General features: G+C 40.0%; 1 protein-coding gene across 4 annotated transcripts in view; it reads right to left on the bottom strand.

Annotated features, from left to right (window-relative positions):
• Nucleotides 1-15,164, bottom strand: part of TXNDC16 (thioredoxin domain containing 16) — an 86,158-nt gene that overhangs the window by 68,251 nt on the left and 2,743 nt on the right. For 2 of the 4 annotated variants that reach the window (XM_065940585.1, XM_065940586.1), the window contains exons 2-6: nt 13,605-13,715; nt 10,713-11,010; nt 9,443-9,525; nt 3,035-3,108; nt 2,161-2,235 (exon numbers count right to left, since the gene is read on the bottom strand). In XM_065940585.1, the coding sequence (XP_065796657.1) occupies nt 2,161-2,235; nt 3,035-3,108; nt 9,443-9,525; nt 10,713-10,869 (389 nt within the window). In that variant the 5' untranslated portion in view covers nt 10,870-11,010; nt 13,605-13,715. Of the gene's footprint in view, nt 1-2,160; nt 2,236-3,034; nt 3,109-9,442; nt 9,526-10,712; nt 11,011-12,029; nt 12,145-13,604; nt 13,716-15,164 lie in introns of those variants that run through there. The other 2 variants (XM_065940584.1, XM_065940587.1) reach the window with 2 other exon arrangements.

The raw sequence follows: 15,164 nt of genomic DNA, 5'->3' as shown, positions 1-15,164 counted from the left end.
GCAACTAAGCCCACGCACCTCAATTATTGAGCCCGCTCACTCTGAAGCCTCTGTTCCACAACTAGAAAGTCTGTGCACCCTAACAAAAGATCCCACGGGAGGCAACAAAGACCCCTTGTGCCACAACTAAGACCCAACACAACCAAACAAATATTTCTTGAAAATTTCACCTCCTCACCATTAAAAAGAAACCTCCTCTTTGCTATCTTTATTCTTCCCAGATTCTACAGTGGCCACACAATGGTGTCTACATGTGTGTGGATCCCACGGACTTGTCTCTCACCCACCAGAAAGAGCTCTTAAGTGCTAATCTGATCACATCTCTTACTGCCTACCACCTTCTGCTGAACAATCAGGTCAATTAGGACAAAGAGTCAAAGTAAAAGCAAGCCTTTATTTACTCACTGCAACAGTGCAAGAGGCAAAAGGGGAGGAGCGACACCAACTCCATAAGCTCCATTCCCTTCCCCAACCACAGAACAGCTCCAGGCCAGACCACTGGGTGCAGAAGTCATCTCATTCCAAGGGGCCCCAAAGAGCTGGCTCCCACCCTGATGTGAGTGGGCACCTTCCCTCTATGAGGCCTGCTGGACAAAGCCTGAGGCTGCCTGTGATTGGGCCTGGAAGAACCCACAAGGACTGTGGCCCAGGGCTGGCCTCCTCACCCTTCACTGGCTACCCCAAAGCCTCAACTCCTTCACATGGTAAACAAAGATCCCCTCCATTGACTCCATGCCAGCTTTTCTGCTCTCACCTCCTGCTTTCCATGCATTTGAACCGCCAGTAAAACCACCCTCTCCAAACTATCTTGACCTCCCTGCCTGGGCTGATAGCTCCCTCTGCTTCTTCCACCTTTCATTTCTTCACTGAGCAAACCCCTGTTTATCCTTTAAGACCCACCCCAAATGCTACCTTCCTTCAGGAAGGCTTCTTCCCAAATATCCACCCTCATTCTAGACCCAAGGAAATATTCTCTACCCTGTTGACGTTTAAGTCCTTATGAAGCTCCATTTCCCTTACTATGTAATATCTTCTGTTTATATATCTTTGTAACAAAATGCTAAATTCTTAGAAGACAGAACTGTATCTTATTCTGTTTGGCATCTCCAATGCCTTATAAGTATCTGGCACATAGCAGGCCCCTGGGGAATACTCTATTTGTGGTATTAGTGTTCCATATATCAGCCTTTGTACAGCAAAGGAATAGGACACCACAGCAGGATTGAATGATACAAGCCCCACAGGCGCCAGTTCAGGTAACAGGGCCCCCTGCTCGGGCAGCCTCTCCACATCTACTGCCCAATTGTTTCAAAGCCACCTTGGTCATGGAGCTAGCGTGAACCTGCTGCTCCAGAATCTGCTGTCAAACTTGTCAAAGACAACCTTAGTATCCCCTCCCCAATCCCTTAAAGAACCTTCTCTGATTCTTCACCCTTATTTCTGGGTCAAAGATAGACATTGGGTGTCCACTGTAAAAAGAGCATAAATGAATAAGCTTCTTGAGAACTAATACATCTATGACTTGAATTTTTTGCTAAACTTTTTATCATCCCCACTATCAAGATAGCCATCCCTTCTTTATCTCGGGACAACCCAAGAGCTGTTTGGAATTCCTTCTTCAAAAGACCATCTCTTATCACTTACAACTGGCTCTTCAGGCCACAAGCCTCAGGGTTCATGGTTAGCAGAGACTTCTAAAGACTATTCACTAATAGTAGTACTGGAACATGTGATAACCACAATTTTTCACCTTTGAAGTTGAAAATGTCCTGTAACTTAAAACTTTCACCCAGGGCTTCCCTGACAGCTCAGCGGGTAAAGAATCTGCTTGCAGTGCAGGAGACACAGGAGATGTGAATTCAATTACTGGGTTGGGAAGATCCCCCGGAGAAGGGAAAGGCTACCCACCCCAGTATCCTAGCCTGGAAAATTCCATGGACTGTATATGAGGTCCATGGACTGTATATGAGGTCGCAAAGAGTCAGACAAGACTGAGCAACTTTCACTTCACTACGTGGGAAAACAGATAAGCAATATGTATAAAATTGATGCTTACAAATATAATGTTAAGGCCCTAAAGTATTGCGACGGATTGCGATTGTCTAAAATGAAGTCAATACATAAATAACAAATAAGTGAACAAGTGCCCCCTGAACTTACAAGAGAACATGAGCAACGATAGCATCCACGTCAAACAAGGTATCCGTTGGGAATTCTCTCAGCGCTATGTTGCCCCTGCAAAGCATTACAGAAAGATTTCCTTAGCGTTTAATTCACTTGTGGCTCTAACACACTGACTAGAAGTTCTTTGATATCAGAACCTGTGTCTTATCCACTGTTCAATGCGCATATCAGGACACTGTCATAACACACTCAAATACTTACTAAACACACTTCACAGACAGGCTGACTTTGAAAAGCCTAGGCTCTGTGGCTGGCAAAAAGACTGGGAAAAAAACCTGAGTCCCAGCAAGGTTTCCTCCCAGCCTCCCAGTCTCACAGCTTACACAGATGCCCCACATGGGCTGGGAAGGAGGCAAGCGAAGAGACAAAGAAGGGTCCTCAGCAGCAGGCCCTGAAGGAGAAAGGACCTCTCCCCACTTCTAGGCCAAATCCCAAGAGCTTGCTGACTCAGATTAGCAGACCCCAGTATGGAGAAATCTATAACCTGGAAATCTGTAGATCCCTCAAAAATAAAGTAGTAAGACATTTATTTCACACCTGACCTGACATATCTACTTAGAACGTTAAATATGCTAAGTGCTTACTTACCAGGCATTTGCAGTCAAAGCTTACGTAAGATTCTCATATAATATCCAAAACAACCCTGATACTTAAGTATCATTCTCCTTAATCTATAGATTAGGAAGCCAAAGTGGAGGTAACAAATCTATTACTTAGACTTTTTGCTAAACTTCATATGATCCCCACTACACAGAGCTTCCTTCTGGCTTCGTGACATTTTGTATACTTGAATATTATCAAGGTATAGCTTTAAATTTACCCATCCCAGCGAGAAAAAAAACTAGTTTACCTGAATAAATATGCTTTCATCAAATCCTTTTCACTTCCACAGTATCTGGATGTTTCTTCTGTGACACAATTAACCTTTAAAAGATTATATTTAACGCTTAAGAGTATAGAGCAAATGGCAGAGTTTCTTGGTTAGGGAAACACAAAGGAAAATTAAACACTACAGTGTATCTCCAGATCACATTTCTTATTTTACTTTTTTTTCCAATTTGTATGCAATAACTTCTCACTTATTCAAGTGCTGGAGGTAACCCAGAGAAAGGAACCTGGAAAAAGGTTTCTATACCAAAGAGTTATATTTAATCATACCTAATTCAGTTCAATCTTATGAAGGAAGTAGGAAGTAATGAAGTAGAAAAGGAAGGAAACAATAAAGGCAAGACAAAAAAATCATGGGCAAAAGCCAAGAAACAGAGAAGCGAATGGTAAGTTGGAACCATGGAGCATCTCAGTAGCTGGAACACAGGTATAACAGATACTTCTGGTTCCCCAACCCAAATCCATCCCACTCTTTTTGCTTCACTAACAGAATGTCACTAATAGCAAGTACCCCCATTAAAAGACTTTTCCAGACTCCCCCAACAGCTAAGGATCGCTAAATAATGTCAGGAGAAGTCACAGGTTTGGAATTCCTAGAAGGGTCTTAAAGGGGGGTTGTCTGGTACTCATGGTCCTCCCACTCCTTGTTGACAAAGGAAAAAACCTAACAAGATAGGTAGGCAGCAGCAGTCATCATGGACCATAAAGCATCCTTAAACGAGAGACCCTTGCTAAGGATGGTGAAACAGGAAGAATGAGTCTGAGTCCCTGATGATTTTAGAGCAGACACAACACTCTGGATAGCTTACAATGAGGACTCTGTGAAAAACACGAGGATGATCCTGGCAGCAACACGCAGATGAAATGGAAGGCACGAGAGCACAAAGGCAAGGAAGCCAGCGGACAGAATTATCACACCAGTACAGGTCAAAGCTTCCCTCATAGCTCTGTCGGTAAAGAATCTGCCTGCAATGCCGGAGACCTGGGTTCGATTCCTGGGTCAGGAAGATCCTCTGGAGAAGGAAATGGCAACCCACTCCAGTATTCTTGTCTGGAGAATCCCACAGACAGAGGAGCCTGGCAGGCTACAGCCCATGGGGTTGCAAGAGTCGGATACAACTTAGCGACTACACCACCACCACCACAGGTCACAAAGGGCTTCCCTGTGGCTCAAACTGTCAAGAATCCACCTGCAATGTGGGAGACTGGGTTGGATACCTGGGGCAGGAAGATCCCCTATAGGAGGGCATGGCAACCCACTCCAGTATTCATGTCTGGAGAATCCCATGGACAGAGGAGCCTGGCAGGCTACAGTCCATACGGTTGCAAGGAGTGGGACACCATTGAGCGACTAACACTTTCACTTTCACAGGTCAAGGATGACGGGGGCCTGAGGTAAGGCAGAAAAGGTCGGAAGAGATTCAAGAGACTTTTCACAAGTACAGAAAGTAAAACTAAGATGACTGAGCATATAACATGCAGCAATGGGACACAGAGGGGAAGGAAAAAGAGACAATGAAGAGGCTGTCAGACAGGGCAAGTGGGCTGCCAGCAACATAACTTACCAAAACCAAGGTTGGAAGAACAGTTAGTATTTTGTTTTGGATTTTGTTAAATTTGCATTTCGTTTTCTTTTTGAATGGGTTTTTCTTGTTGTTTTGGTTTTTGTTTTCAGGTTAACTTTAATGGAGTTCGAGGAAGTACACTAACAAGTGGAAAAGCCACATTTGTTTTATTTTTTAAACAGTTACTAAAGGAGAACTGATACCCAGAAAAGATATGAGGAATAGAGAAGCAGAATTAAAAGTCAGAGTATAGTCATAACCAAAAGCCATGAATTTTACTGTAATTAAAAAAAATTTTTTAAGTCAGAGCATAGAGGATGGTTGATATTATGATAACAGATTTGTCCCTTCATTCACTCAAAACACATTTGAACACCTATCATATGCTAGTCACTATTCTCTTCATTGGCAGCAGAGTTAGGTTCCAAATTAAAATTTTTCTCTTTAGAACTTATATTCTAAAAGCAGAGACAGACCATTTAAAAACTAAATAATATGTAATAGTAAGTACTATGAAGGGAAAAAAAACTTACTACAGGGATAGTGGATGACAGAACGTTTTAGGTAAGTCATCAAAGAAGGCTCCTCTGAGGAGGTAACATGTGAACAAAGAACTGAAGTAACAGAGTGATGCATGCAAATATATAAGTATGTGAAAGAGATGAAGGGGAAATACCTGCAAAGGCCTTATGGAAATACACATCTAGCAGGTTCAAGTAACAAAAAGACAACTAGCAAGTGTCAGGAACAAACTGAGGAAGGTGGAGGAACAGAAAGTGAGATAAGAGGAAGTCAGTATCCAAAGAGGAGTTTTGATTTTAACATAACTATAATGGGAAGCCTTTCTGAGATCTGATACATTTGCTTACATGTGAAAAAGGGTTTGGTGAGACAAAAGTGAAAGAAGAAAGACCAAACAGGCAGCTGTTGTGGTTTCCCAGAGGAGAAGTGAGGAAGTTTGGACAAGATACTGGAAATGAAGACATCAGAAGTGGTCAAATATGCATGATTTTAATAGTAGAACCTGAATGAAAGTGAAACTCACTCAGTCGTGTCTGACTCTTTGCAACCCTATGAACCGTACAGTCCATGGAATTCTCCAGGCCAGAATACTGAAGTGGGCAGCCTTTCCCTTCTCCAGGGGATCTTCCCAACCCAGGGATTGAACCCACCTCTCTCACATTGTAGGAAGATTCTTTACCAGCTAAGCCACCAGGGAAGCCCAAGCATACTGGAGTGGGTAGCCTGTCCCCTCTCCAGCGGATCTTCCTGACCCAGGAATTGAAACTGGGGTCTCCTGCATTACAGGCAGATTCTTTACCAGTTGAGCTACCAGGGAAGTAGAACCTGAAGGACTTATTAATGGATTGGTTATGATAGAAAAAAGATGACCCAAAGGATTTTTTGTTTTTAAATCTACATTGATAAAGTAATATAGTCACACCAGCTTTCTTTTGGTTATTATTTGCATGATATAGTATTTTTCCTTCATTTACTGTGAGAGTTTCTAAAGCCTTAAAGATCCATTTCTAAATATCTTACAATTGGGTTTGGTTATTGTTCCCAGCCTGACAATCGTTTTCTTAACTGGAACATTTAGTCCATTTATAATTTAGTGTTTTCTTCATCTACATCTGCCTAAAGAAATCTTAACTTCTGAAGACAATCTCAAAATGCTACTTTTTGTGAAGTCTTTCCCAATACCATAATATGACGTCCACTTCGATAATCATGTAAGATTTCTTTCTTTTAAACCTCTATAGCATTATATTTGTACCTCTTGTATGACCAAGTTCTGCCAGTTATTAACATGGTCTGCAGGAATTCTCTGGCAGTACAGTGGTTGGGACTCCAAACTTTCACTGCCAAGGGCCCAGATTCAATCCTTGGTCAGGGAGCTAAGATTTCCAAAGGTGTGCAGTGTAACCCCCCCCCAAAAAAAGAAAAAAAAGGGTCTGTGAATGTGTTTTGGATATCTACTCTCCAAAGAAAAAGTCTGGGATCTTAGTCATTTTTCTATCTTGAGAAATGGAGTATTTCCTGCCATATCAGTAAACAAAGGATGTCACGGTCATCAGCAATTGCAGCCACCACCGAAGGTCAGCCCTGAGAAAACTCGGGATGTGAAAATATAGGATACTGATACCAGATAACCAAGGTACACATATCAAAAGAATGATTTCAGTGAGCCCAGACTCTTGCATATTCCTATACACAGAAAAGCACTAAATTCCTTAACTTGAGATATCTGGCTTTCCTTTAATTAACAGCAATCAGTTTGACATTCGGACTAGTGCCCTTTTTTGCAAAACTTCTACATAATCTGGTTGCTCCTGTCACCTCCTCAGAGCTATTCTCTCAGAGTTACTTGAGGTGCTGGCTCCTGGGTTTTAAGTCCTAAAAATTCCCTCCTAAGAAAACATTACTCTCAACTTTTAGGTTGTGAATCTTTTTTAAGTCTACAATCCAATAAGAGACTAAATAATAGTAAGCCTGTTTGAATCTCATAAACAGTACTGAGTATGTACTATGTACCAGGGACTGAGCTAGGTACTTGAGGTCTAGGTTTATCTCTTTCAAGACAGGTCTATCTCTTTCACCATAGTTTCCTTTCCACATAACTTAGAGTCCTCAACTGTAAAAGATTTATGAACTGCTAGTTCATAAAGGTGATCTTTAGGCATGAACCTTCATTTTCTACTCCAGTTAGCAGACACATAGTTACTAGTCATCAGTTTACTGACTGCTAGATAAACAGTATGATTATCCCTTTCAAGTGTCATACCAACCCAACCTAGTATTTTGTTTCTAAATCTCAATTTTTATTCAAAGCTTGAGCACCATTATCATTCTAGAGCATAAACTGGTTCACAGTTAATCGAGATCCTGAGATTGCTATACAGAGAGAACTGACATTTTAAAAAATATATATATATTTTTAAGGTATATACATGCATGCTTAGTCAGTCGTGTCCAATTCTTCGTGATCTTTGGACTACAGACCATCAGGCTCCTCTGTCCACAGGATTTTTCTGGCAAGAATACTGCAGTGGGTTGCCATTTCCTTCTCCAAGGAATATAACTATGATATAATAAGAAATATACATTTGGTCTCTATACCCCTCGTTCCTGACACAGAGCTCCTGGTGGTGGTTATGGTGGTTTAGTTACTAAGTCATGTCTGATGCTTACAACCTCATGGACTGTATCCCACCAGGCTCCTCTGTCCACGGGATTTCCCAGGCAAAAATACTGGTGTGGACAGCCATTTCCTCCTCCAGGGGATGTTCTTGACCCAGGTCTCCTGCATTGCAACAGTCTCCTGCATTGTAGGCATATTCTTTACTGACTGAGCCACTTAAGGAAGCACCTAAAACCCTGTAATTTCCTGAATGATGGAGTGGTAGGAGTATCTCTTATTCTAATATTTAAAGTCTTTTAACCCCAAATGTGAGAGTTTCTAAAAGCCTTGGAATCTCTGGTAGTGATAAGAGTGTCTGTCTGTATCCAAATGAAATGACTGGCAGTTGGGGCCCCTAGAGAGCTTCAGGAAGGGGGCTGGTTGCCAGCAAAAGGCAAGATTAGAGAGTGGTGACTTTCAGCCCCACTTCCCAGCTCCTGCACTTGAGACTCGTCCAGATCTTGCCCATGCATTTCCTCCTGGCCGTTCCTGAGATATCCTTTATAAGAAGCCCGTAACAGTTAAGAAAGTCTTTCCCTGAGTTCTGTGAGTCACGGTAGCCAATTATGGACCCGGAGGAGGGGGTTGTGAGAACTCCCATTTGTAGCCAAGTTCTCCAGAAGTCGTAGGAAACCTGGGGATCTTCTCACTTCCTGTGACTGGGATCTGAAGTGAGGGCAGTCTCACGGGACTGTTCCCTCCCCTGAGGCATCTGTGCTAACTCTGGGTTGTGGGTGTCAGAACTGCTTGGTGTGGAAAACACACACATTTGGCGTCAGAAGTGTTCTCTGGTGAGAGTGAACAGTTTCCCTTTAAAAGTCACAGTCAGTTAACTTGTCTATATTTCCTGCCCTGGGAACTCAAGCTGCAGGGATCAAGACAGACAGTAGCCATCTCTCAAAGGAGGAAGGTTAATGAACTAGAAAAGAATAAATGTACACAGAAAGTCAGGGAGACACTAATCTGAAAGAATTTAATAATCACTGGGTTATTAATCATTCCACTTTCCGAGGTACAAAATTTAGTTTAAATTAAATGAAAGGTTCATGAAGCTATTTAAACCATGATACATCTGGAAATTTTCCATAATACTCCACAGCAAGTTTGAACACTTTGAGAAATTAAATATGTAATTTCAAATTAGGCTGTCTTAAAGTTTTTCTAAAAATAAATATGATAACCACAACATAAGCAATTATAAAGACAGAATATGAAAGAAAAAACAAAAACACACACTTCAATAACTTCAATACTGGTACCTCAGTTTGTGCTAATAGAAATGTTTTAATAGTTATAAATATCTATTATGACATATTTCTCGGGCAAAATAAAAAAAAGCCTATATAGAAGACTGAAAAAATGACACTATAGCCTCAATAGAATGGTTTACAAAATAAAGATCTAAGAATTTTAAATAGTTTTTCCCCCTGTATCAGCACTAATCTGTACAACAATTTGGAACCATCTATACTTCCGCTTATTCTTATGAAAAAAAGACAGAAAAAATATTTTTCCAGTTTGAAAAAGATGTGAAACAACACATTATTTTTAGACACTCAGTCTTAGGTCACACAGCTGTAAACTGTTTGTCACTAATCATCTATTAATAAAAATATGTTTTTACCTTTGCTACTGAAATTCCATAGTCCTGGAGAGGTTTAGCAGCCTCATTCAGTTCTTCAAGAAACATAGAAGTTCTTGGAGACTCTAAAATAAGAAATGTTTTATGAATGTTTTATGACTTGTCCCGTAGGAAAAATGAATTTTTAAAATTAAAGCCCAAAGCTGCAAACTGCAAAAGAAATATATTAGTTTGCCCAACTACTATGCAACAACAAGTGACTAAACAAACCAAATTACATATTTTTGTACCCTATTTCCTATTGCCTCATTATTCTTATGTCTAATATTTTTATCACGAGATGCTTTCATTTTGTGACCTTAAAAGCTTTATAAACATAAAGTAGATAAATAAATGTTTAATTTAAATGGAACAGTTGTCATTATTTTTCCAAGTTTAATATTATATACACAACATACATGTACAAAAATTTCAAAATGATTTTAACATACCATTTTCAAATCCTAATTATAATAAAGTATTAGTCGCTCAGTCGTGCCTGACTTTTGTGACCCTATGGACTGTAGCCTACCAGGCTCTTCTGTCCATGGAATTCTCTAGGCAAGGATACTGGAGTGGGTTGCCATTCCCTTCTCCAGGAGATCTTCCAGACCTGAGGTTCGAATCCAGGTCTCCTGCACTGGAGGCAGACTCTTTACCTTCTAAGCCACCAGAGAAGCCCTATAAGGGAGCCAACAAATATGTGAATTCACTTCACTTACTAATTCCAAGAATAGTATTTTTTAAGGCATGAGAAATTTTAATAGAACCATGACAATGATCAGTTATGTTCAATGGCTGTATTAATTAATTCAGTATAATTAATAGTATGGTTAAAGCAGAGTATTAAACTTAAGCATTAGTATTACTATATCTAAAGTTTTAAAACACTTTAAAAATATTTTCATGCTAAAAATATCAAAATGTTTACTTTTAGAAATGGCGATGAAATGATATAGCTAATTCTCACCTAGTATTTACTGTGGATTAGGGACATGAGCTAAGTCACTTAATCATCACAACAAATTTATAAAGCACACACTATTTCCTCATTATGGATGACAAAAAAGACACACGGAGAGATTCAATGACTTGACCCCAGTCACAAAACAGGTCAAGAAGCAAAGTCAGGATTCGAACCCAGGTAGGCATATCATAGTAGCAGCTTTAAAGCACATTTTATTAATCCTGACAGTGAGTTCTCCCTGAGCATAATGATTAAACAACAATAGAAACATCACAAAAATCACATTAAAATATAAAAAATACTTACCAGCTTGACAAAAATAAACTAAGGTGGCTTTTCCTGGTTGCAATGTACTGAAGAATTTCTGAGGACTCAGCTCTGGAGAGTCTACCGCAGATGTATAAAAAATGCACATCATGACAAAAGAGATGCCAGCTCTAAACACACTGAAACTGGAAGACATCGTCAGCTGTGGCTGTATACGGATGGGAGAATCTATTTTCTTCACTGCTGTGTTCTGTTGCCCAGGACAATATCTGGCAGGAGTAGGTATTCGACAAAGTTGTGCCCCAGGAATTTGTTAAATGAATGAATGAAGTAAAATCTGTAAAAAGAATAATATAAGAAACTAATCTCAGGTTTGATTTTAGTAATACTTTACTATTTCCTTCTAGTACAAATGTGAGAGGGGATGATGTATAATGACACTGATTTGATAATACGATTAATTTTTGATACAAAAGATATCAAAGATATCTGGAAAACACAATACTAAGTATATTGTGTTTAATAGCTATTTACTGGTGTGTGTGTGTGTGCTCAGCTGTGTTTGACTCTTTGTGAACCTCTGAACTGTATAGTCCACTAGACTCCTCTCTCCGTGGAATTCTTTGGGCAAGAATACCGGAGTGGGGTGCCATTTCCTCCTCCAGGGGATCTTCTCGACTTCAGGGATCAAATCTGAGTCTCCTGCATCTCCTGCATTGCAGGTGGATTCTTTACCACTGAACCATCAGGGAAGCCCCACTTACTGGTGTATGTTAAGTCGTCATTTCTAAAGATTCTAAAATTAACTCTCAAACATTATTCAACCCACTTTTTTTAAACAGGGCATTTAGTCATTCTCTACCTAGAGTGGATTTACAATTAATACCCAAATAGCAATTAAAACCACTAACATGAAAATGAGATCCAAAATATATGTCTACATTCTTTTGACTTTAAATCCTCTAGCAAAGGGGTCCCCAATCTCTGGGATCTAATGCCTGATGATCTGAGGTGGAGCTGATATAATAATAATAGAAACAAAGTGCATAATAAATGTAATACATTTGAATCATCTTGAAACCACCCTTCCTGCCCCCCACCCCCATACATGGAAAACCTGTTTTCCATAAAACTGGTCCCTGGCACCAAAAAAGTTGGGGCCACCTACCTTAGAGGATATCTACTGAAACTATTTAAGAACATTCCTTCCAAATATACATTTAGTAATCTTTGATGGATTTAAACAGTTTAGAAACGCAAATAGCTCTTTCAACTCATATTTTAATTCAGTTCTATCTTCTGAACGCAGATTTAGTCTATATATCATCTTCTCATCTTCTTTCATGCTGTACTTACTCCCATGCTGTCTGTCCTCTGTGTCCACTGTCAGTTCTCTCTGCTTATACTTTCGCTACTTTCAAATTTCTTTTGAACAATTTCTTCTTTCAGGAAGCTTTTCTACTGCTGATATATATTATCTACATTTCAAAGACGATAGTTTGGGAAAATTAGTTTTTATATTAAACATCGTACTTTTAGAAAGTAAAGCTACACCAACAGGTATAGGTGAGAATTTTAATTTTAATTTCAAATAGATTCCTTATGTTTTAAGCAAAAGATCACTATGTCAAAACAGGAGACAGGAAAAAAAAGTAGCAAGAATTACTCATAAGGATAGAAGTGGAACTTTTCAGTAAAGAATGAAGAGATGAAAGAGTGAAAAACTTAGGGAAAGAAAATCATACTAAATTAGACATTTATCATTTCAGTGGTCATGAAGACCATTTACTCTTCAATTTAACATTTCAGGGGTAATGAGAAACAATTTAGTTCTCCAATTTACAACAGAGCTGATAAACTGAAACTCCATATACCTTGCTCTTTCAACACTATAAGCACATAAGGCTGTCTCACCAACAGTTTAACAGCTACTGTACAATACGCCTGACTTTCTCTTCTTCTGTCACAGTCCCTGAAAACACTCAGATGGTGGCTGTTTGTCAGCACATGTCTCAGATGGGGTGCAGCCCAGAGAACCCCCAGGTGGTATGCAATGAATATATGACATAGGAAGAAATAACCTTTGTTGTCTTAAACCACTGAGACTGGTGTGGCAGGGGGTGGATTATTGCAGCATAATCTAGTTTATCCTCACCAGTATACAAATTACAAGTGAGGTGCTGCCTTAACAAGAATCCCACACATAGGCTCAGGGGCCAAGCAGCAGGAAACTGTTCTAAGACCACTCATGGAAACTCTTTCTCTTCAAGGAAACACAGAGAGAGGACCTCAACAAATGTTTCGTGTTAAGAAATAACAAAACATTTGATGTAACTGTCACTACAATAATTTGGAAGTGAGAAGTACATAATGAATTTATGAGCATGTAGCTAGGTTCACGTGTCTAAAGAACTTATTTATGGCCCTAAGAGAAGAGGCTGGAAGACAAGATGAGTCGTATGTGATAGTTACTGTTGATTGTGTTTAACAAGGAAATAAAAGAAAGGCACTCAAAGAAGCACCACCATCTAAAAGACTAGCTGTTCCAAACTTAAAACAATTCCTAAGTCCCCACCTTTGCAGGGTACAGGAAACACTGACAAAACTGCTCAGCTGCAGAAAAAAGCCATATTCTCCAAAGTCCAACTCAGATGTGGCCAAAGATGATAAAAATCAAAGGAACCCTTGCAAGCCAAAGCCAAGGACCATAAAGAACTATGCTCGAGGGCATGTGCTAGAACATTAACTGTTTGTCACTGGTCTACAGGAGAAGGCAATGGGAACCCCACTCCAGTCCTCTTGCCAGGAAAATCCCATGGACGGAGGAGCCCGGTAGGCTGCAGTCCATGGGGTCCAAAGAGTCAGACACGACTGAGCAACTTCACTTTCACTTTTCACTTTCATGCATTGGAGAAGGAAATGGCAACCCACTCCAGTGTTCTTGCCTGGAGAATCCCGGGGACGGAGGAACCTGGTGTGCAGCCGTTTATGGGGTCGCAGAGTCAGACACGACTGAAGCAACTTAGCAGCAGCAGCACTGGTCTACAATAATGAGAAAAACACAGAAATCGATTATAAATGTTTAGCAGCTTTTATAGCAATTGCACAAAGTAAATTTGTGGGCTAGTCAAATGTTAACTAGTCATTTGATATGCTTTTTTATTTCATTTTTCTTATACTTTGAGCTCTAGCAACATCCATCCAGCAAAGTTCCAAATCGCTACAGTTCAGTGTCTGGTTTATGTCTTCCATGCTTCTCCTCTTCAAATATTATTCATAAGAACATGTATTGTAGTTATATGTCCCTACAACTACTCTATGAATTCAACAGTGTAAGGGAAATGGATAATTTATGAAGTCCAGAGATCATGGCTACTAAGCAATACTCAGAGATCCCAGACTTTGAGCTTGACACAGTGACTGAATGTAAGTTAGGAGTCATCTCCACAGGGAAGAGCCAAGGATGAAGTACATACAGGAAGAAGAATATAGTTGTGTTTAGTCACTAAGTCGTGCCTGACTCTTTGTGACCCCATAGACTGTAGCCTGCCAGGCTCCTCTATCCATGGGACTTCCCAGGAAAGAAGACTGGAGTAGGTTGCCACTTCCTTCTCCAGGGAATCTTCCTGACCCAGGGATTGAACCCAGGTCTCCTGCATCGGCAGGTGCATTCTTTGAAGTACATATAGGAAGGAGACTATCTACTCACAAAAATGGGAGAGTGTCCAAATGTTCCTAGGTCTCTACACATGTTAAAATTCTGCTTCCCCACTTCCTTGAGTTACATATGGCCATGACTTGATTTGGCCAATGAAATGTGCAAAGTATCACATGTAACTTCCAAAAGCTTTTAAAAGTCAATGCGTATGTGTCATGATACACTTTGTCTCTGCCACAATGATTGAAAACACTCAAACTGTTGAACCAAGTCTCAGGAAGAGGGCAACGTGGGACAAGGCTCCCAGCCTACCAGTGTTAACATAAAATAAACATCTTGCTTTAAACTTCTAAAGATTTAGGGTTGTTATTACACTATTTCCCAACCTAGCCCTATTTGTTTTAGTAACAGCTAAGAAGAGAGTGACTTGAACATAAACACATATCCTAGATTTTAAAGGAATATATTTCAAAGAATTCACAAGAAATTGACCCAATTTCACTTTAGGAAGATTTTAAAAGGGAAGATGACTCTAAAATGCAACTGACTGTTACCACAACCAGTGCCAATATGAAAAGAAAATGAACTCATGTGCAAATATTTGCCAATACTACACACAGACACCTCCCCACGAAGTGCAGACTCAACCTTTCCACCTGGAAAGAGCCCTCAGTTCTTCAATACGATGCTCCTGGCTGAATAATCAGAGTTAGTATGTAAGATATAACTTCTGCCTCATCCCTAAACTCTAAACAAGTATGCATGCGCAGGTCATTTAAAAGTTGGGGAAAAGTGTGTGACATTTAACCAAGGACAAATAGAGGATGACAAAC

Source organism: Muntiacus reevesi, chromosome 7 (assembly GCF_963930625.1).
Source record: "Muntiacus reevesi chromosome 7, mMunRee1.1, whole genome shotgun sequence".
Classification (NCBI taxonomy): Eukaryota; Metazoa; Chordata; class Mammalia; order Artiodactyla; family Cervidae; genus Muntiacus; species Muntiacus reevesi.
Note: the sequence above shows the minus strand (reverse complement) of the source record. Positions and strands in the feature narration are given on the sequence as shown.